The 24,156-nt window shown below is 39.8% G+C and overlaps 2 protein-coding genes across 2 annotated transcripts; both read left to right on the forward strand.

Moving 5' to 3' along the window:
- The first annotated feature begins 4,991 nt into the window (after positions 1 to 4,991).
- On the forward strand, positions 4,992 to 10,119 carry KLHL9 (kelch like family member 9). Its single transcript, XM_004456070.4, has one exon. It carries the CDS (start codon positions 5,593 to 5,595, stop codon positions 7,444 to 7,446), a length of 1,854 nt encoding a protein of 617 aa, XP_004456127.1. The 5' UTR covers positions 4,992 to 5,592; the 3' UTR covers positions 7,447 to 10,119.
- Positions 10,120 to 18,277: 8,158 nt separating this feature from the next.
- On the forward strand, positions 18,278 to 18,814 carry LOC101431357 (interferon alpha-2). The gene has a single exon (XM_004456081.2). The coding sequence runs from the start codon at positions 18,278 to 18,280 to the stop codon at positions 18,788 to 18,790; it is 513 nt and encodes a 170-aa protein (XP_004456138.1). The 3' UTR covers positions 18,791 to 18,814.
- The last annotated feature ends 5,342 nt before the right edge of the window (positions 18,815 to 24,156 follow it).

Consider the following 24,156-nt stretch of genomic DNA (forward strand, 5'->3'; position numbering starts at 1 on the left):
CTTCTTGAATATGTGGAATAATTCTGTGTTCAAGTATATTTTCTTATTTTTATTGATGAATTGAGTCTCAATCATTTGCTTTTGTTTCTTTTGTAAGTGTTCATAGTGACAATATTTAGAACAAATTATTTTCCTATAAATATTTAAACTTTGAGATAGATTATATCTGATAGGAATTAGCTTCTTGACACTGAAAATTCATGATAAATATTTGAACTTCTAAGTTCACAACTGAAATGAAAAACAGACGATTTTTTTTAGATAGTATTCAATCATAATTCAAACTATATTCATTTTTTTAAAAGATTTATTTATTTCTCTCCCCTCCCCCCCCAACCCCAGTTGTCTGTTCTCTGTGTCTGTTTGTGTCTTGTTTCTTTGTCCGCTTCTGTTGTCAGCGGCACAGGAATCTGTGTCTCTTTTTGCTGCGTCATCTTGTTGTGTCAGCTCTCTGCGTGGGTGGCGCCATTCTTAGGCAGGCTGCACTTTCTTTAGGGCTAGGGTGGCTCTCCTTACGGGGCGCACTCCTTGTGCGTGGGGCTCCCCTACACGGGGGACACCCCTGTGTGGCACGGCACTCCTTGCACATCAGCACTGCGCATGGGCCAGCTCCACATGGGTCAAGGAGGCCCGGGGTTTGAACCGTGGACCTCCCATGTGGTAGACGGACGCCCTAACCACTGGGCCAAGTCCGCTTCCCAAACTATATTCATTTTGGTACTTTCAATCACATGTATGTTTGTGTGTCTTTATATACTCATTTAAAATATTTAATATATATACATATCTATTTATATTTACATAGATACTTCACATATATGATGTAGCTTTTTACTGGTTTTTAAAATACATTGGCAAGTGGTTGTGCTTTATTTAAACATTCTATCTACTGTTATAAATTCATGCACTTCTGGTTCAGACTCCTCAAAAAGTTAGAACTAAAGGATTGTGGGCTTTTTCAGTTACAAAGACTTATCTAAACCTCAGCTATTCCTCAAGAAAGACATTTTAAAATATAAATAGCAGGTATACTCTGAGTTGGTTGAAAATGAGGTGGAAAGAGGATGTGGGACTACATGAAGAACCCAAGGAAATATTTGCAGAGTGGAGCATGTCTGTGATTCTGTTACTTGCCTGGTTTCCCAAGCCATTAGCCCGTTATCTTCTCATAGCAGGGATTGCATTATTGCCTCTAATCCACATAGCCTGGTGCCCGACATGTGATAGGGGCATAGTAAATACTTGTGGGAGGAATTGCCAAGAGAGTCAACCACTCACTAACCCAGACCTGAACTCTTTACCGTTTTGATTTTGACAGAGTGGAGATGCTTGTTTTCCTTCACTTTAATTAGGAAGATAATCCTTCACTCAGTCCAGCTTTCCCTAAAATTTATTGTATACCCATAATCACTGAATTCACCAGCATTAAAAATAAATTATAGTAAACGATAATCCATGCTGTGTAGCAGGGTTCCAAAAGGTATTCACCAAATGCAATGAATGTGCCACACTGATGAAAGAGGTCGTTGATGTGGGGGGAATGGGGGGGTTGGGAGTGGGGTATATGAGAACCGCTTATATTTTTTAATGTAACATTTTGTGTGATCTATATATCTTTTTAAAAAAAGACAATAAAAAATTTGCTGGGAAAAAAAAAAATTCCCTGTCAGTGGGCCTTACCTATGCCCATGATGTATTGGAATTTGATTGATATATTATTTTCCTACACTTGACTCTTATGCCCCTTTTATTAGCACTATACCCATTAAATATGTGTCCCAGAAATGGAACTCTTCCAGCTGTTTATATGCTGGTTGAGCCCTGAATCTTAGCAGAGGTGCAGCCAATACCTACTTTCCAGTTCATTGGACTCATCCAGGATAACTAGCAAAAGGATTGTGATGGACAACAACCATCCCAAAAAACAGAGAGTATCTTCGACTGCAAGCAAGACCATTCCATCCATCTGCCCAGTGGGATCTAAACCTCCTCTCATTTGGAAGCAGAGTGGGTATCACCCCCCAAAATCCTTAAGATTGAGGAATGAACAAACATAAGGGGGAATGCAATTATGGACAAAAGTAGACTTATTATTATCACAGTAATGGAAGAACGTATAACACTGACATAAAGGCAGTGGTCACCAGAGGTTCTGAGGGGAGGGAGAGGGAAGAGTAAGTGTAACATGGGGAATTTTTGGGACACTGGAATTGTTCTGCATGACATTATAATGATGGATACAGGCCATTATACATTTTGTCAAAACCTGTAAAATGATGCGGTGCAAAGTATAAACTGTAATGTAAACTATAGACCATGGTTAGTAGCAGTGCTCCAGTATGTGTTCATCGACTGTGACAAATGCATCACATTAATGAAAGATGTTGTCAATGGGGGAAAATGTGGGAGGAGGAGGGAGGGATATATGGGAATCCCCTATATTTTCAATGTAACATTTATATAATGTAAAGCTTCTTTAATTAAAAAAAAAAAAGGAAGAAAAAACAGGACCTAAGACTCTAACCTTAGCTCTTGAGAGGTACATCTGATTATTTGATTGCTTTGAGTGTCCAAAGTACCAGTTAACTTCAATTTCCACTGAATGTATTAAACTAGTCAGAAGTGAAGTTTTTGTGTAAACCTGGACTCTGACCTATTTTTAATTTTTTTGTAAAATCGGGCCTTTTGCCTCTTACACTTACTTTCTTTTTAGTTTTCTACCCACCTTTACTCATGGGGACATAAATAATAATGATAATAAAGAAATTATATATGTTTAGAAATTAAAAATAAAATCAGACATTTAGTTAATTCCCCCTCCCCGCCACCAACAACAAGCCTAGGCTATGGATTCTGAAGAAGGAACAGTTTAATTAGAGCAAAATAAAAGGATTTCTTTATCCTTGTATAATAAAGTGACAGCATGAATTAATTTTGCAAACAAACTATATATTTGAGATCATATTACACAATTTTGCACATTATATTCTTATCATATGTTTTCTTAAGACATTAAGAACAGTTTGCAGGCAGTTTGCAAACATAATGTATCAAATGAATGTATAGCTTAATAGTTACTCCATACTGACTATTTAGATTATTTTTAATTTCCTAGTATTAAAAATAGGTTATGTAAGGATAGACATGTTTTTGAAAAATTTTACATATTTTAATTCAATAGAATATTGTCCTATAGTTGCAATTATTGTATCAAAACAGGTTTCTAAAGTTAGAATTAAAAAAGACACAGTGGGGAAGCGGACTTGGCCCAGTGGTTAGGGTGTCCGTCTACCACATGGGAGGTCCGCAGTTCAAACCCCGGGCCTCCTTGACCCGTGTGGAGCTGGCCCATGCGCGGTGCTGATGCGCGCAAGGAGTGCCAAGCCACACAGGGGTGTCCCCCGTGTAGGGGAGCCCCATGCGCAAGGAGTGCGCCTCATAAGGAGAGCCGCCCAGCGCGAAAGAAAGTGCAGCCTGCCCAGGAATGGTGCCACACATACGGAGAGCTGACGCAGCAAGATGACACAACAAAAAGAAACACAGATTCCTGTGCTGCTGACACCAACAGAAGCAGACAAAGAACACGCAGCAAATGGACACAGAGAACAGACAACCGGGGGCGGGGAGGAGAAAAAAAAAAAAAGACAGTGGTTTTTAACAAAAAGTTAGAATTACTGTACCTTGAGGAATAAACAGTTCATCTATACATAATGTTGATTTATAAACCCAACATCAGTTTCAGGCTCTTCAATAATGAGCATTGTTTTAATCCATGAAAGCACTGTAGCATAATGGTAAAGAGCAGAGGTTCTAGAGTCAGACTATCTGAGTTTGGATCCCAGTTTTACCTTTCATAGTTGTATGATCTTCGGGAAATTCATTTTCTTTGTTCCTCAATTTTCTCATTTGTAAAATGGAAATAATAATTCTATCTACGCTGTAAAGTTGATTGTGAGAATATGTAAAACACCTAAAGTGCCTGGAGTTAATAAGCTCTGAATGTTTCTCTTTGAATGTTTTATAACTGAAAATCTCTTCAAAATATTTTATCTTTAGTTGCTAATTAAATTGATTTTTCAAAATACATTTATTAGCCACTTGTTTACTGACATCCAGTGAGTAACTTCAAAGTGTACAAAATGTTGGAAGAACTGGATCAAAGCTTACAGTTAGTTGCATGCTAAAATTTAAAACCTACAGGTACATAATGAAATGCAAATTAATAAAATACCATAAAGGGAAAAATCAGTAGGGAGAAATCCACACGTAAACAATGCTGGTGGCAATAATTTGGAAAGAAATATTCATTTTGCTTTCAATCAATATTCTACTCTTAGGATTTATCCAAAACTAGGGGAAACTTTTGAACCCAGATTCTGTAAATTTATCACAGACTCTACACAATGAACAAGAATGTATATTTTTAGAAATAAAATAATGGGCAAAGGAAACTACAGCATATATAACTGTTGGAAAATTGTGTAGCCATTAAAGAAGCTGAGAATGGAAAACAAAAACATGAAAAATTTTTTATGATGGAATTGTGAGTGAAAAATTCAGGATATAGTATTTATATAGTATCATGATAACTTAGTAATCAGAGAGACAAATTACCTGTGTTTTAAATGATGTAAAACAGAAAACATGAACTAAAATCATAATTAAAGTGGCTCTTAAATTTTTGGGATAAGAATTACAAAGTATTTTACAGAGAAAACATTTTAAGCTTCCTCATCCCCTCCTCGGCCAGGTTTTCTTTCAGTTTACAGGACAGCGATGCTTCATTGTAATTAAAACGGCAAAAGCCAGGAAGTGTAAACCTAAAGAGAAGGCATGAACTTGGGACGACACCTTGGATCCCGGGGAATAATGTCTACCGAATGCAGCCTAATCTATTAGTCCCACAAAAGGAGGGAATTGTGACCGCAGGAGGCCTGCCCACGCCCCCCGCACGGCCGCGGGCCCACGCACTTCCCCTGCGCTGCGCCCCACGCCCGCCCCTCGATGAGCTCAGACGACAGCGCAGCCGCAGTGGCTGCCGCGGCCGCTCCTAGCCCGGGGGATCCTGGGATCTGGATTTTACGGAAGGACTGGCTCTGTGTGCCGGGCTAGGCCCGTATTCCAAGCCCAGGCCCAGGCGGGTGTTCCAGGCCCTGGCTCGGAGACAGCCCCGTGGGCGCGACGACGCTCCGGTGACGGCCGAGGGCGCAGCCCGCCGAAGTGCCCAGCCGCGCCGCGGAGCCTGCCGCGGAGCCTCGGGACGTGGCGGCGCCTCCCCCCGGGCCCGGATCGGAACTGCGAAAGGAGCGGCTGCGAAGGCCGGACGAGGTGAACCGGGTCATTTAACTTCCCTCAGGTGATGAATCATCAGCATAATAATCGGATTTGAGGTCCACAGCCCTTTGTGGTCGAGCTGCGGAACAGTTTTCGGTGGTTGACTGACGGGAGTGTCCTGAGGGGCGCCAGTGACTGCTTTCCCTTGACTAGGAAAGGAAGCGCGCTTGCTTTTTGGATATTCTCGTTTCCTTTAAAACGTTGAGGTTTCAGCCTCTTTCCGGCACACAGTTCTTTGTGCCAGAAGGCGGTTTTCACATGAAAGTGTCTCTTGGTAACGGCGAAATGGGCGTCTCTGCCCATTTGCAGCCTTGCAAGGCAGGAACCACTCGTTTCTTTACCAGCAATACCCACAGTTCGGTGGTACTGCAAGGTTTTGATCAACTTAGAATAGAAGGATTGCTTTGTGATGTGACCCTGATACCAGGTGATGGAGACGAAATCTTTCCTGTTCACAGAGCTATGATGGCGTCTGCCAGTGATTATTTCAAGGCTATGTTCACAGGTGGAATGAAAGAACAAGATTTAATGTGCATTAAGCTTCATGGGGTGAACAAGGTTGGCCTGAAGAAAATCATCGATTTTATTTATACTGCAAAACTTTCTCTTAATATGGACAATCTTCAGGACACACTTGAAGCTGCCAGCTTTTTACAAATTTTACCTGTTTTGGACTTCTGCAAAGTATTTCTTATATCAGGGGTCTCTTTAGATAACTGTGTTGAGGTTGGACGAATTGCTAACACCTACAATCTTATAGAAGTCGATAAATATGTTAATAACTTTATCCTTAAGAATTTTCCAGCATTATTGAGTACTGGAGAGTTCCTAAAACTTCCATTCGAACGACTTTCCTTTGTGCTTTCCAGTAATAGTCTTAAGCACTGTACTGAACTTGAACTCTTCAAGGCAGCTTGCCGCTGGCTAAGGTTGGAAGACCCTCGGATGGATTATGCTGCAAAATTAATGAAGAACATCCGATTTCCACTGATGACACCACAGGACCTCATCAATTACGTGCAGACAGTAGATTTCATGAGGACAGACAATACCTGTGTGAATTTGCTTTTGGAAGCCAGCAATTACCAAATGATGCCATATATGCAGCCAGTGATGCAGTCAGACAGAACTGCCATTCGATCCGATTCGACTCACTTGGTAACATTAGGAGGAGTTTTGAGGCAGCAGCTGGTTGTCAGTAAAGAATTACGAATGTATGATGAAAGGGCACAAGAGTGGAGATCTTTAGCTCCCATGGATGCTCCTCGTTACCAGCATGGCATTGCTGTCATTGGAAACTTTCTTTATGTAGTCGGTGGTCAAAGCAATTATGATACGAAAGGAAAAACTGCTGTTGATACAGTTTTCAGATTTGATCCTCGGTATAATAAATGGATGCAAGTTGCATCGTTAAATGAAAAGCGCACATTCTTCCACTTGAGTGCCCTCAAAGGACATTTGTATGCAGTTGGTGGGCGCAGTGCAGCTGGTGAACTGGCTACAGTAGAATGTTATAACCCAAGAATGAATGAGTGGAGCTATGTTGCAAAAATGAGTGAACCTCACTATGGCCATGCTGGAACAGTGTATGGAGGCTTAATGTATATTTCAGGAGGAATTACTCATGATACTTTCCAGAATGAACTCATGTGTTTTGACCCAGATACAGACAAATGGACACAGAAGGCTCCAATGACTACAGTCAGAGGTCTGCATTGTATGTGTACAGTTGGAGACAAGCTCTATGTCATTGGTGGCAATCACTTCAGAGGAACAAGTGATTATGATGATGTACTAAGCTGTGAATACTATTCACCAACCCTTGACCAGTGGACACCAATTGCTGCTATGTTGAGAGGTCAGAGTGATGTTGGAGTTGCTGTCTTTGAAAATAAAATCTATGTTGTTGGTGGATATTCCTGGAATAATCGATGTATGGTAGAAATTGTCCAAAAATATGACCCTGAAAAAGATGAGTGGCACAAAGTTTTTGACCTTCCAGAGTCACTCGGTGGCATTCGAGCTTGTACCCTCACAGTTTTTCCACCTGAAGAAAATCCTGGGTCACCCTCTAGAGAATCACCTCTTTCTGCACCTACAGATCATTCCTAGGACTAAGGTGTAATACTTTTGTGATGCCTCATGGGTGATCTCATATTTGTCCTTCATTTGGATGTCTTCTTACAGTGATCGGTACGGTTATTAGATAAAAAGGTAACTGATGTTATTTGTTTTGTTTGCTTAGTGTGTTTAGCAAATTATTAACAAATGCATTCCAAAAATATATTCAATGCATTGAACTGTTTTAACAAATGAAAAAGAGATGTGTGGAAATGTTTAGAGCCTTTTAGTTGTGTAGTATGTCTAATTGGAGGTTATTGTAGTAAGTGTATAATTATGTTCATTATGCATTAAAATTAAAAGTTTTGTTTTCATCTTTGATTGCAGAACATCAAAGGGAGACAGACTGCTGCAACCAAATATAATAAACAAAAGGTTGCCAAGTATTAGCTACCTCCCTTTTTTCAAAGTTTTTGACATACCTGTCAATAGACCAGATTGTTGGACACATTCAGATTATGAAGTTTCTTAGGCAGACAGGAGAAACAATAAATTGAAAAAAGCAAAACAAGAAAAAACTAAAAAAACAGTATAGCCCTAAAAAGAGAGAAGGTAAATAAGGGCTATAAAATATTAAATTGAGAACCAAATTTGTCATTTGACTAAATTGTTACTTTAGACGAAACTAACATTACTTTTTCTACTTTGCTGTTGAAGTAACTTGTATATATTGTTTTCTGTAGAGTTGCTTTGATACAAGTTAATTAACAAAGTTCAAGTTTCAGAGAATTGCTTTTGCTCAGTAAATTTAGACTTCACTATTCCTCACCTTTTTGTTCAGTAAAACTTAGGAAATGTAAAAAGCAAAGAAAGCAGTTTGCTGAACAAAGGTATAGAATTTGAAGTTCAGCTTCCCAATCTAGCTAGTTTAGCATAACTGTTTTGTGATTTGGGATGATTGCCCTGGTGCTCCTCCAGTCCATGTGCATCCTGAGCTCTGTATGGTCTTTTTCAAGGCTATGGTATGAGCAAGCAGGAGACTGCACTTTCTTCTGCATACAATTTAAAAAAAAAAAAGTTCAGCTGTGTCTAACTGGCAGGACCAACTTCAGATTTCCTAAGAAGCCAGCTACAGAAAGCCTAGGACACTGCTGTCTTGAATGTGGTATGAGAGCAGATTTTCAGCCTCTTCAATACTTAGGGCTTCTTTACTGCTTGGGAACCCTATGGGGAGATCTTAAGGGACCGTATCAGCAGATTGAAATCATAGGAGTCCTCTGTAGTATGTGATTCTGAAGCAGTACTTGCCTGGAATAATTGTCTACCTGAAGGAAAAAAATATATAACATACATACATATATTTGCATATTGAATGTATGTATGTATAGATATATCTCTCTACCTGGATGATTGTCAGAGTGTAAATCAGGAACAACTTTCTTTTTGTTGACCATCCCATAATAAAACTCAGGAACCAAGGCAGAGGAATTGGCTTCTAGGAATCTGACCCTTACTGCCCATACAAGTTTGATTTATTTTAATGCTTTTTATTTCTGCATTGGCAGAAATTTTCATACTCTATGGATTTTTTTTATGACTCAGCTTTTTATGACTAAAAATAGCACATTTCAGTACATTTAGAAAATAGAAAAAGTAGAAATTGCTCAAGAAATGGCACCCCAGTCGTTTCCCTGACTGTTAATGAACATTTGTTTAACTTGTGTGGTTGTTTCCTCTTTGAACAACTTCATGTCCTTTGTCTATGTGATTACTTATTGGAATTGCTTTGTTTTTCATACAAGTTATTGGATCTCTTTATATAATAAATATAATTTAACTGGCATTTGTTTGCATTTTTTTTCCAGCCTGTTAACAGTTTTATTAGCTGTTAATTTTTAGATCAAATTTGTCCATCTTTTTGCATTTTGGCCTTTCGAGAATTAATTTTCTATGACATAGTTCCTTTAAGTTTTATATACTGATAAATGACTTTTTATTTCCTCATTTCTGACATGCCAAAGTAATATTTCCCTGCTTGTCTTCTCTTCTGTATAAATAGCTTTTCTCTTTCCATAGCTGATTTGCCTTCTATTATATTTGGCACTGTCACTTTGTAATTAAGTATTGTTTAGTCAGCTAAGCTCCACCTGCATACCCTCCCTGCAACCTCACACGCCTACCTTCTCATCCTCTTAACTTTCCAGTCTTCTGCAGTTGACAGCTCTCTTAAACAATCATACAAATATCTGGCTGATGCTATGCTAATACTATTAATTTAGTCTGGAATTCATTCTTTTACATATGGAAATTTTGTGGCTTTAAAATGGTTTTGGGAAAGAGATTTATTTTCATAAGCTGATAGTTTGTTTAAAGAAAATTTAGGTTATATAGAAAAATATTTATAAGGGGATAAAAACTGCAAGCACATAAAACATTGTTAGCATTTTATTTCTTGTTTTAGTTTTTCTTCAAAGCATGTGAATAATAACATTTGTTAGCTTTTTGGATTATGGAAATTTTTTTCCTATTGTAGAAAGTATGGGAAAATAAAAGTAACCAAAATAAGATTAAATTATCAATGATTCCATATGTCAAAAATAAATTCTGTTGATAGTGGGTATATTATGCACCTACATATGTACAGATATTTGTCAAATGCTTTTCACATATGCTAAAGACACTAAGCAAAATGCTGAATTAAAAGAAAGAACTTGAACTTCAAAATACACTGCTATCATTGTGTTTTTTTCAGTTTAAAAAAATACATATATAAGGAAATAATATTTGTTGTTTTTTCCTAATTATAAATACAGTTGCATTAAGAAAAACACCCATTTTTTCCCAGACAAACCCAGACTTAATTTTTTTCCCACTCAATCACAGTAGTTTTTCTGTAGTTTACCTGCAAGGCAAACACATTTGATCCTGTTCAAATTTTTATAGGTTCTTAATTAAAATTATTTTGTTCTGATTATAAGGACAAAATATGCTCCTATGGAACATTTCAAAAATACAGAAATAACATAAAGAGAATTAAAACCATTGTTTCATCACCCATTCAGATTGTTCTGAGTTCTGGTCTGCAGCTCAACCAATTATTCAACTGCTGACAGACCTTGGGGTAAGTTACTGAACCTCTTAAAGCTTCAGTTTCCTAATTTTTCTATGGGAATGAGAGAGGTAGTTAATTTTACATCAGAATTGTTGTAAAGAGATGTTACAAACTGATTAGCGTCAGACACGCACAGAGCTGCTTTCAGTAAATGATAGTTTTTACTAATAAAATTGGCATGGTATTGTATCTTAATTTTTGAGTGTCTACAATACTTAATTTTGTGAATGTGCCATTTTTTTTTTACTTCCCCATGGGTAGATATTTAAAATGTTGCTAAATTTTCACTTCTAAATAAAGCAAGATTTAATGTGCTTATATATAATTTTGTCCATGTCTATTACCCTGTGCTAAATTCTAAAAAGAAAATCTGAGTCAAAAATGTGAGTTTTAGGCTTTTGAAAAAATATTTTCAGGAATGTTAGTATGCATTTCCAGCAGACCTGTTGTCAGTGACTAATTCAGAGGAAATGAATGCAGTTCTATTAATGTTTTCTTACTGTTTGGATTTACATTTCTTTAATGGTAACACTGAAATTTTGTTTATTGAGCATCTGTATTTTTCATATGACTCATACTTCTTTCTTTGCTTTAACCTAGGTGCTGCAAAAAGTTTTTTTCATTGCATTTTTATGGGGACAATTAAGTTTAATGCAAATATGTCCATCGTTTTTACATTTTGGCATTTGAGTTGTTTACTTTTTTTTTTAGTTTTTTCACAAAATACTGGTGTATTCTGTATCCCTGGTTCTATTACTTTGTCACTGCTAATTCTTGACATGCTAAGATGGCATTCACCTGTTTGTCTTCTGTTCAAATAGGTTTTTTTTTTCTGATTAAAATTTATAAAATTTCCTTTTATATTATTAATCCTTATTCTACTCTATTTTCAGCTAGCAATTTCCTGTTTTTTCCCTTTGAATATATATCTCAAGTTTATTTTTTTTTAATAATACAGGTCACTCACTGGGCCACTCAATTCTGAGCCCTGGGTCACCATGTAAAAGGTGCAACTACCCTGAATCCACCAAGCTGTCAGAAAAACTGGGCCACAGGACAGGTCATAGGGAGGTGAGACTCAGCTGACAGACAGCATCAATCATCTAAGAGAATTTGCCTACAGTTGTCAAGCCACCTTCAGCTGTCCAATGGGGTGAATTCCCAGCTAAGACCCTAGAGACTGTGAAGCAGAGACAAACCATGCCTGCTGTGCCCTAACTCAAGAAGGAAGAAGGAAACTTTTATTTAGAGTGATAAACTTTGGAGTAATTTGTTTCACAGCTATAGTAGTGGGGACAGAAATCTGGTATTGGGAGGCAGGTGCTATGAAAAATAATAAACCCCCCAAAAAACAAAACTGAGTGTGGGACTATAAATATCCTTTGTTAAGACTTCAGAAAGATTTAACTTGGTGCCTCATAGACGATTTAAAATACAAAAAGGACTTCCAACGATCCAAGGGAGTACCTCTCAGACACCTCCATTGAACAACAGGGCTCAAAAAAGCGCTTAGTTGAAGAGTTTTGTAGGTATGTCTACTGTCTAATGGCATTCCCTAGAAGCTGATATGCAGGAAACCCACAAAGTGTTTAAAGTAATAGAATCAGTTTAGACTGGAAGTAACAGATAGCATACAAAATAAAGAGCTCTTTGAAGCCACAAATATTTTCAGAAAGGAATTAAGCTAAGAAATGTATATAGTTAAAAATATGGATCACTTCTTGTGGACAAGGAAGGATGACTCAGAAGACAGAACCAAGAGGACAGAGAGCAGAAAAGTCAACCAAGGAAAATAACTCACAGAAAGCAGGTCTGAGCAGTAATTGAAAATGAAGGGGTCCCCGAAGTAATGTGCTAGGCTCAAGCCACGTTGCTAGGGAGGATCAATGTGTGCAGAGTGGTTAGGGTGTGGTCAAACATGTCTGTACCTGCTAGTAAGCAGAAAGGAGCTGACCTGATATGAAGAAATTCTAAGCAAACCCTCCTCAGAGAACTTCATGCATGATAGCCCCTGCTCTGAGAACAATGACCTAGTTAACCACTTTAAATAAAGCTTGTGGTGCCGGCTCGGGGCCTTGGCTTTGCCATCAGTGAGCCCTGGCCCAGCTGGCCCCCTCTAATCTTGTCTTTGTCTCTATGCATCTTTCATTTCTCAGCCTCACACTCCTCCCACCTCAGGAACCAGTTCAGCTGCGTGAGTCGCAACAAGTGGTGCCCAGCGTGGGGCTCAAAGAAACCGAGATTGGTACAAAGGTGATCTCTCGGAATTTGATTTTTTCATTTCTTCATGAGCCATCGTTGACAGAAAACGAACAATACCTGCTGAAATTAATATAATTGCAATGGAACAGTGTTTACTGTGTGTCTGTCTCCTGCGTTCTCCCATGTTGATGGATACTGTTTATTGTTTTTTTAATGCCTGTCTCTAGAATTGTATACTGGGAGTAAAGGAACAAATAACTGGTCGGTATTGATTACAGGTGTTCACACTGAGAAGAACAGTACTCAGTGACAGAGCCAGAGGACCTCCATCTGAGAAGCCCAAATCACACCTTGATTGGATTTAGATGGCAAAACCCTGGATTTAGATCTTTGCTAAATGCCATAAGGAGGTGTCACATTGGGAGGTCTGGGGGGTGGTGAGTGTATTTTCCATGTCAAAGGGACATGATGCTTTTGTGAACACAGTGGGTTGTAGCAGGCAGTATTTTCCAAAGATGTCAGCAACAGTATTTCCTACCAAGACAGTGCTCCATCAAGAAATATCATTTAGTTACTCTCTCCTTGCTAGTGACTTGCTTGTAACAAACAGAAGTGCAGAAAACACACTGTGACCTCTGAGGTTAGGTCATAAAAGGTGAGCAGCTTCCACCTTGCTTGCTGAACCCTGAAATGAGAAGTGCAATCGCCATGGGGCTGTCATGCTGTGAAGACTCCTGCACCCCACGAAGAGGCCTTGGGGACGTTCCCCAGCCCATAGCACCAGGTAAGGTCCCAGCCGACAGACAGCTACAGCCACAGCACATCTGAGGGAAGAAAATCCAGATTATTCCAGCCCCCAAATACCAAATTACCCCAAGCCATTCAGTCTTCCCAGATGAAATCTCAAACACCGTGGAAGAGACAAGCCATGCCCACACGGCTCTGTTCACATGTTTAACCCACGGAATCTATGAGAATAAAGAAGTTTGTTTTAAGCTATGCAATTTTGGGATCATTTGTAAAACTGGATTATTTACTCTAACATACCCCATGCTCAGAGTCAACTAACACAAGGAGCAGAAAAAATACAATAGTAAATGTGACGGTTACATTCATGTGTCAACTTGGCCATGTTATGGTGAACATTTGTTTTGTCAAGCAAGCACTGGCCTGATTGTTACTGTGAGGGTATTTCCTGGATTTCAGTCATTAGTTGATTGCATCTGTATTAGTCAGCCAAAGGGGTGCTGATGCAAAATACCAGAAATTGGTTGGTTTTTATAAAGGGTATTTATTTGGGGTAGGAGCTTATAGGTACCAGGCCATAAAGCATAACTTACGTCCCTCACCAAAGTCTATTTTCACATGTTGGAGCAAAATGGCTGCCGACGTCTGTGAGGATTTAAGTTTCCTGGGTTCCTCTCTTCCAGGGTCTTGCTTCTCTCTGGGTTCAGGGTTCTTCTCTTCCTAGGGCTTGCATCTTCCTGGGCTCAGGGTTCCTGTCTTCCTGGGGATTGCTTCTGTTTCCTCTGTGAGCCTACTTCCCAGGGCTCCAGCTTAAGGCTTCAGCATCAAACTCCAATATCAAAACTCCAATGTCAAAATCCCTCAACTCTGTCCTTTGCCATGCCTTTTATCTGTAAGTCCCCATCCACCAAAGGGTGGGGACTTAAAAGCCGTAATGACGTGGCCCAATCAAAGCCCTAGTCATAACTTAATCACGCCCAGGTACAGATCAGATTACAAACATAACCAAATATTTATTTTTGGAATTCATAACCATATCAAATTGCTACAGCATCTATGACTGATTATGCTCACAATCAACAAATTCAGATAGGACACAGGCACTTGAACAAGACTGCCAATGTGAAGCAGCTCTGTGCAACTTTGATCCTAAAGTGAGCAATGACAATAAGAAGCTTTGCGGGTAGGGGCGCTATGGAGGGGTGGGTTCCAAGTTTGCTGGCTTAGGTGCTGATCTCTTATGGGCACAAGGCCAGTTTTCTGGCAAAGAAATAACATTCTACAGTGGTTCCTTTCAGTTCTTACTGGGGCAGGAGCAGCAAAAGAAAGTGGAAGGAGAATTGGAATAAATACAGGAAATGAAATCCTGGCCTCACTATTTAAGAATCTCACATGCAAGGTTCTCAAAGAACCTGGTTAAAGAGTTTCATAGCCAGACAGCCTGCATCATCACCAAGCTGACCAGTGGCCCTGCCAACCTTCTCACTGAGGACACTGATGATGATGTTCTCCAGCTCAGTCTACTCCTTTGGCTGTGACTTGACTTGGAGCTGGGGCCTTCAAAAGCAGCCCTTTGCTCTCCTGGGCCAGATGGGGAAGCTCTCCTTTCTTTCATGTCTGGAGGACAGGAATGTTTCATATTCCCCCAGGAGCAGCTGGATGGCAGCCAGTTCCTAAAGGCTAAGGCTACCTGTTTTGTTTTTTTAATTTTTTGTCTTTATTTTTTTAATATTACATTCAAAAAATATGAGGTCCCCATATACCCCCCACCACCATCACCCCACTCCTCCCCCCATAACAACAATCTCCTCCATCATCATGAGACATTCATTGCACTTGGTGAATACATCTCTGAGCACCACTGCACCTCATGGTCAGTGGTCCACATCATAGCCACACTCTCCCACATTCCACCCAGTGGGCCATGGGAGGACATACAATGTCGGGTAAGCTACCTGTTTTCTATGAAATGACCCAGCAGATCTTCAACGTCTTCAGCACGAAGGGCTGAAATTCCTTGTTGGATTTGATCTGCAGTTGGAGATCAGTGTGAAAAAGACTCTCTGAGCTTTAACTCCAAACTGGATGTGAAGAGGTGTTTTCAAGGAAGCAGACTATTTAGAAAGGAAGAATGCAGCTGCTGGCCTGGAACTTTGCCAGTCTAGAAATTAAGAAGTGAAAATCAAAAGTGCTTTCTCTATATAAACAAGCCCATCAGAAACATGGTGACTTTCAACACTTCTTTTGCAACTACAATTGAAATTAAACAGCAAGAAAATGATAGAAGTCATAATCAAGAGGATGCAGTCATGTAAACGAGATCTAATGTTCAAAAAAAAAAAAACCTGAGTATCAATCTCTCTCTCTTATAATTCTACAAATCATTTTAAAAGTTTGGATTCTGTACTGCACTTTTATACTTCTGAAATTGTACTGGAATACAACTTGCCTCACTCCCTGCATTTCCCTTGCAGGATTGCTACACACCAGGTTTGATTTCTTCCAAATTTCTTTACAGGAGTCACAGCTCACTTTTTCTGACATAGTCTACAAGTAATAGTGGCATAAACCTGGAACAGCAAGGGTTAATGCAAACAGGTCTCTTCATCCTGTCACCCAAAATGGCATGGCCTGCCTGCTAGAGTCACTGTGCTTGGCAATGTGGATTCAGGGATGGATGAGACAGGAATGGTGACTACCATCCAGGCAGCAGCAAGACAGACACAAACAAAGGATTGTGTAAATCTAGCATGTCCAGTGCAGCTGAAAGGAAGCCCTTGGTGCTAATGAAGAGGGGACTGGAGCCTTTGGAAAGCTCCACTTCTGACACAAGTGGCTCCTGTGAAGTTCAGTGAGATCAGAATTTTCACTTCCTCTTCTCAAAAGTTGGGACAACTTTAAATAGAAAATTGTAAGTATTAAATAAAATAAAGTTTGCAAGTTACTGGCTGCCTTTATTATTATGATAACATTAGTAATAGTCTGTATAGGCTATGTTCAACCAACACAAGCCAAAAGAAGCTTTGGTTGTAGCTCCCCTGACCACAATTTTCAGGGTCTGGCACACTGGTACTCCCTAAATGGGAACTCTAGGAAAGGGATTGTCTGCAGGAGCCCAGGTTTACATTGTTAAAGCAGCGCTGGCATAGAAAAGAGCAATCTCAGAGCACACTTGAGGCCCTTTCTGGGGAATCACCACTGTTGTCTGACACAAAATGGCTGTTCTGTGAATAGTCTAAATAAATGGGGTAAATAATCCCTTCTCTCATCTTCACCTTCAGTGATAGTTTTTTTCAGAAGTTGTTAAAAAAAAAAAGAGTACAAAACAATGAAATGGAAAATATATGCGTGCACGCGCGCGCGCGCGCGCACACACACACACACACACACACACACACACACACACTCACATTCTACCCCAAAACCAAAACCAAGAGTTTGGGGTATGAGGTAGGAACTGATAGGAAATTAAGATGTTCCCTGGTTTCTAGCCCAGATTTCCACCAATCAATCACAATGCCATTATTCAAAAACCAACCCAAGCCTGGAATTTGGGTGAGGTGAGTCAGTACTCTCAAGCACAAAATTTAAGGAAGTACCAAGTCTAAGTAATCAAATATGTAGCATAATTTAACATTAAAGAATCAAAAGGCCACAAAATCAGAATTTTAGTAAGGGCCGGTTCTGACCTTGACTTCCAAGTCACTGACAGTTTTACAAGGGGGGTTGGGTGGAAGTGCTTTGACACCATGCCAATTAAAGTTTGGCAAATTTGGAACTCTCTGTAAAATTCTTACCAAAGAAAATGAAAAGATCTGACTTGCAAAACGCCCTGCACTCCTTGCACACAAACCTGCTTATTTAAAAAAAAAAATTACTAGTCAAGGTGGGGGTCCTGGGATAGGAGTTTCAGAAGCCAGAAACATAATAAAAACATTTTAAGATTGCTACTCATACCTGGAAATTTGGCAATTCTCTCAATGGAAAACAAGAAAGCAAAAGAACTAGTTTAATACTTAAAAAATAGTATTGATGAGTTTGTTTTTATTAATGCCAGATAAGTAAATGTACATCAAAATTCTGCTTTTAGGTGTAAATAAAATATTTAAATTTAAAATAAGGCTGTGGCTTTTAATACCCCACCTTTTCAGTTTTTTCCATTACTCTTGTAGGAAAAATTATCCACTAAAATATAATAAAATACGAGCTCAGGGCGGACATTGTCCCGTTTGCCTCGGCTGCTCTGAAGTCTTACCTGCGCACTTCAGCTCGAAGTTCCAATACGTCGCTTTCCGGCATCCTAATTTCCCCTTTCTCTACATTCGTGTTGGGTATTCTCCCTAGAGACAATTCTGAATCTGAAAAATAAATTTTTTTCAGCTGTCAAATTGGGTACTTTTGTTCAACTAACTCTTGGTAAAGTACCATACGAAGAAGTAAAGCACAAGAACATGGGGAAAGTTCAGTAAATGAAAGGTTCTGTGCTCGCTGGCAAGGAAAAATGTCTCAGGCCAAGCCGCGGCAAAGCTCACTCCTGCAATCAAGGCTGCGGAAAAGATCGCCCAGCACTGGGCACTCTTTAAGCAGCACCAAATTGCTACGAGAAGCACCGCGGTGCCTCTGTCAGCGGGTGGGACCTGCAGATAAACGGAAACCAGGACGGCTAAGCCAAAGCCTGCGTTTCTGTAAAACGGGTCGAAAAAGGCGACTTGGGTACCTCTGCCATAGTCACAGTAGTCACAGTAAAGGAAGCTTAGAGCTCACTGTTTGGAGGGGGCCGCGCGCCCCCTTCCGGTCGTCTGGTAAGCACTGCAATCCTCGATGGACCACATGTATTTGCTACTGGCAGGGCTGATGCTCTGCTCCAGCCTTGACTGCTCTCTTGGTTGCCCTTTGCCTCGGAGCCAAGGCCTAGAAAGCAAGGAAATATTTACGCTGTTGAGACAGATGAATAGGATCCCCTCTCATTCTTGTCTGAATGACAGAGTCGACTTCAAATATCCTTGGAAAGCAGAGACTGTCACCCAAATCCCAAAGACACAAGCCACTTGTTTCAGCTATGAAATGTTCCAACAGATCTTCAACCTCTTCCAAAAAGAGAACTCCCGTGCTGCTTGGGATAATAGCCTCCTGGATGAATTACTCTCTAGACTAGATCACAATCTGGAACAAGTGGAGCAGATGAAAGTAGAAAATCTGCCTTGTGCCGATTTGGGAACTCTTGTCCGCGATTACTTACAAGGAACTGATGGCTATCTGAATGAAAAGAAATACAGCAGCTGTGCCTGGGAGGTTGTCAGAGGGGAACCTGAAATGTGCTTTCCTCTCATTTAACAATCCTCAAAGAAGAATCCACAAAGAACGAAGAAACTTATATTTGTGACTCTCTAGTCTATTCTATTATCCTTTGCTAGCCCAAAGAAGCAGTATTGACTCATATTTATGCACCAGCTGAGATATATCTGATATCAAAAATCATGGGACTATTCTAAAAATATATGTAATCATGAATTTACAAAAACAGTGTGTAGAGAGATCATGATCTATTTTTCCTAAACAATTTTTTTTTTTTAATTTACAGTTTTTATTTATCTGATTAAATTCTTGGGGAGTACTTTCTATTCCCCAGCTCGATATTTAATTTTTTTTCATCAAAAAACTCTTCAGGATAATATTATGTTAGAGACATTTGCCAGTTAAGTTAATGCTAGCTATTGTAAAGTAAACAGAAAACTATCAGTATTTTGATTATAATAAAAATTGCCTTTTTTTCACCATGTGCGAAGTCTTGATCAGACGGCTCTTCTGGTTGGCTCTTCTACTAACACTGATTCAGGGATCCAGGTGCCTTCTATTTTTGGGGTCTTCTACCTATCTTCAACCAGTGGCTCCAAATGCACCTGTGTTGCTTGGTTCTCCTTTAATCAGCTGAAAAGGGCTACAAGTGTGGTGGATCACATGGAGGTAAGTTCAGTTGCCAGGCCTGTACGGTGAACATCAACTCTACACTCATTTAACTGACATGGCTTTATTCTTGTCAGACATCTAAGTGCAAAGAAGATGGGAAAGGGAGTCTATTTAGGTGACTAGTGGGAAGAGGAGACAAGAACAGTGAATAAGACCACTCACTGTTCATGTTTATACTATCTGAACTAATCTTGTTTACTGGGGATAAAAACAACCAAAATTCTCGCTTGCACATAATTTACATGCAAAAAAAATGTGACTCAAAGTCTGATTCTATAATTTAAACCAGGGAAGATGCCATAGACACCATTCGTTAGGTTTCAGAGCATCATCGACCTTTCAAAACAGGCATTCATATTGATTCCCAGTGACATAGGCCAGGTTGGAAAATGAGGACAAGGACTTGAAACACATTGTAAAGTTCAAGTTATTTCCTTATTACTTGAGGGAGACAAGGAGAAATATAATTAGGTAGATCCACTTTATCATCACTGAGAAGACAGAAATAAATGCAGAGAATGAGTCTTCCATACATAACCATGTATTGCAAATACAACTTTAAAGAAAACATTCCTGTGATCAAATTGTTACTGCTTCTTCTTTTTGATACTCCACAAATTTTCAATTGTAACTTCCCCTATAGTGTCATGAACAATTCAAAGTGTCTTTATTTTATTTATTTATTTTTAAAAGATTTATTTTTTATTTCCCCCCTTCCCCATGTTGTCTGCTCTCTGTGTCCATTTGCTGAGTGTTCTTCTGTGTCTGCTTGCATTCTTGTTAGTCATACCAGGAATCTGTGTCTCTTTCTGTTGCGTCATCTTGTTGTGTCAGTGGTGTGTGGAACTACTCCTGGGCAGGCTGCACTTTTTACATGTGGGGCAGCTCTCCTTGCAGGGCACATTCCTTGTGTTTGGGGCTCCCCTACGTGGGGGACACCCCTGTGTGGCATGGCACTCCTTAAACGAATCAGCACTGCACGTGGACCAGCTCACTACATGGGTCAGGAGGCCTTGGGGTTGAACCCTGGATCTCCCATATGGTAGACAGATACTCTATCATTTGAGCCAAATCCGCTTCCCAACAAAGTATTTTTAGATTGATTGTCTTCTTAGTTTTCATCTACTTAATAAAAAATTGGTATTATTTTATATTATCATGATTATTTTCTTATGAATATTTATTGAGCCCTGAAATTGTAGGGATTAGACAAAATGCCTAAAGTCAAGTATAGATTAAGCAATTTCTCTGCTCACAGTAAACTTACAGAGTCCTGGGGAAATATTTTAAAGAGAAAATCATCAAAGGCTATATCCTTGCTAGCTAGAAGAGAGAATATAGTCAGGTTTACCACCTAAAGAAAAGTGAGCACATTGACATGCAAAAACATTGGCTAAAGACTCAGAATCCAGCCTCTTGATTTTCAACCCCAAGTTTGGCTATACTTATTAAACACCAACTTTTGGATTATCAAACAGACAGCAAACTCAATATCCCATGGAAAGGAATGGAGATAACAGGAAACAATGTGTCATTAGTCAATTGGGAAGGGCCCCAAAGAATCACAGGTTAAAGGTAGATAATTGTCTCCTCAGTGCTTGGTCAAGATCCACCTAAGTAATGGAAGGTTAAAAATAATTTGCTATATTACTTTCCTCCTTTACAAATATATCCCCGCCCCCCCATTTCCACTTTATGAGTTGGGGTTTTCCAGAGCAACTGAACGAACAGGATTTATGTTTGTAATAATTTTTTTTTCTATTTTTAAAAAATGTTACATTAAAAAATATAAGCGGTCCTCATATAACCCCCACCCCCCTCATCCCACTCCTCCCACATCAACAACCTCTTTCATCATCATTGGACATTCATTGCATTTGATGAATACATTTTTGAGCACTGCTGCCCCATATGGATAATGGTTTACATTGTAGTTTACACTCTCCCTCAGTCCACCCAGTGGGCCATGGCAGGAGGTACAATGTCCAGCATCTGTCGCTGCAGTACCGCCCAGGACAACTCAAAGTCCTGAAAATGCCCCCACATCACATCGCTTCTTCCCTCTCCCTACCCTCAGCAGCTACCGTGGCACTTCTCCACATCAATGCTGCAATTTCTTCCATTACTAATCACAATAGTTCCATAGTAGAATATCAATAATTCCACTCTAGTCCATACTCTATTCCTCTATCCTGTGGACCCTGGGATGGTTATGTCCACTCCACCTCTATACTGAGAGGGGGCTTAGATTTCACATGGATGATGGATGTAATTCTCCTGCTTGCAGTTGTAGGCACTCTTGGCTCCCTGGTGTGGTGGTTGACCTTCTTCACCTCCCCGTTAGCTGGCTGGGGTAAGTCCAATATACCAGTGGGTAGGAGTTGCAAGTCTGCTGAGGCTCAGGGCCTGGCTGTCACATGGACAGTCCAGAGATTCATGTCTCCTGAACATATACCAGCCCCAGCACCAACCACAGGTCCAGTAAAAGTGACAGAAGAGGAATGTGTAGAAAAGTCATATCTGAGTCCAACTCTATCACACTCAGGAACACAAACTCCAAAGTAGGGCCAACTTACATGGCACTGAACTTACAGAGCCATTTGCTATGACGATAGAAACTGTGGGTCTCTGTAGCCCTCAGGAGAATCAGTACCTGGGGTTGTATCTACTTTGGCTGTCTCTGGGACCCAGCTGAGGCATGCATAAGTGCAACCCCTCTGATGACCTCCTGAATCTTTTTTGGAGACTCATAGCCATATAAGCTCATTTGTCCTTTCCATCTCCCCCTTTTATTCAAGGTCAAAAAAGCAGTTTCTAACACCTTATATTACAGGTAGGCTGAGATATTCTGCTGGCCTGAGCTGAACCTTTTATTCAAGGTTGTTTTCTAATTACATCATCAGCTGGTGTTTGGTAGTAATCCCTCAGTGCCAGGGGGGCTCATCCCGGGGAATCATGTCCCATGCTGGGGGGAAGGTAATGCAGTTATATGCTGAGTTTGGCTTAGAGAGTGGCCACATTTGAGCAACATGGAGGCTCTCAGGAGGTAACTCTTAGGCACCCTGCAGCTCTAGGCCTAGTTCATATTTCAGGTGCACAGGCTCATAAGTGTAGTCACCAATATCAAGGGCTCATTGTTGGACCATCGTTCTTTATTGTTCTTTGCCATTGCACTTGAGGAATTGTTGCTGTTCCATCAGGGAATGTGATAGAGCTCCCGTGGCTAGGAACTCAGCACCCCCTCAGTTGTCATTTTTAACTGTAACTACTATGAAAATATCCAAACATTTTAAAGTCCCCTGTATACATGCCCTGGAGAACTCACTCCCAACCAATGCCCCCCATCAATAACACCCCACACCAGTGTTCCTCCCCTGACATAGTTGAACCTCTCTGTGATCCAAAACTTCTTAAAAAATGAAGCCTAATATATTGCCAAGTTCCATTAATAGTAAAATGAACATAGTGATGGGTTTAAAGGTTAGATATAGAATACACACTAATTTAGAAAAATTAAATAAAGCAAAAATAAATTGGGGTGTCAAAAAATGAAAAAATGAACAGCTTTGTTTTTGACATTTTGCCTTTCATCACTGCAATAGGTGTTGCCCTGTATGTACAGTGGCAAGGCAATTCCTTTCATTTCTTCCTCAGTGTCTACATACTTTCTTTTTTTTTTCTTTCAAATTATCAAGTTTGTCTTCACAAAAATTTTAGATCATAGTAATTCACATATACAATATAGGGTACTCCCACATATCCAACATCAAACACTTTGTCCCTTCCCCAGCAATGATCTTTTTACATGTTCATATTATGTTTGCTGTAGCTGATGTACAGATATTGAAACATAGCTTTCAACCAAGGTTCTATTTGGGTTTAAGGAATTGGCTCACATGACCTTGAGGATTATCAAGCCAGAATTCAGTAGGGCAGGTCACAAATTGGAAACTCCATGAAGGTGATGATGAATTCCCCAGGAGAAGCTGGTTCTCTGAAGGAGAGATAGAAATGTTTCTTTCTGACTGCTGAAGTGCTCAATTCTCCATTTAAGGTCTCCAACTGGTTGGAACAGGAGGTTCCTCTCATTGCTAAAGGCAGACTCCTTCATTGGTTGTACATATAAACAACCATAGATGCAACCAAGTGACTAGTGATTTAAAACTGTCTGTGAATTACCCTCATAATAACTACTAGGCCAATGTAGCCAAGTTGACTCCTGAAATTCACCATCACACTGTGCCCTTTAGTTCCTGTCCAAGTACTGCGCATCACTTGGGCCCAGCTCAAATCCAAGTTCCTTTGTTTGGGTCTATCACATTTCACAAATTAATATATGTCATTCTATACTATTCCAATGATTTTTCATGTTCATGTGAGATGGTAGCCTAAGGATTTGCCCTTTCCTTCTACACCCTGACAGAAAGCAGCTCTGTGCTTTGTAAGAGGAGTATTTAAATGTTTTTGATTAATTGACACTCCAGGGCAGGGGTCTCAAGTCACTCTTTGCATTCCACCAGTCTTCTACCTCCTAAAGTTGTAGTGAGAATTACCTGAACAATAGACACATAACATCAGGATCATATTAGACATAGATATTTTTACAATTGTTATAATGACTAACTCTCTTGATTAATTAGTTATCTTGGATAATTAAAAGAATAATTGCCAACTGATAATCTTCCTGTTCTTTGGTCAAGACATCTAGAAATTTAGAGGTGAAAGAGCAAAAT

Source organism: Dasypus novemcinctus, chromosome 8, assembly GCF_030445035.2.
Source record: "Dasypus novemcinctus isolate mDasNov1 chromosome 8, mDasNov1.1.hap2, whole genome shotgun sequence".
In the NCBI taxonomy this organism is placed as follows: Eukaryota; Metazoa; Chordata; class Mammalia; order Cingulata; family Dasypodidae; genus Dasypus; species Dasypus novemcinctus.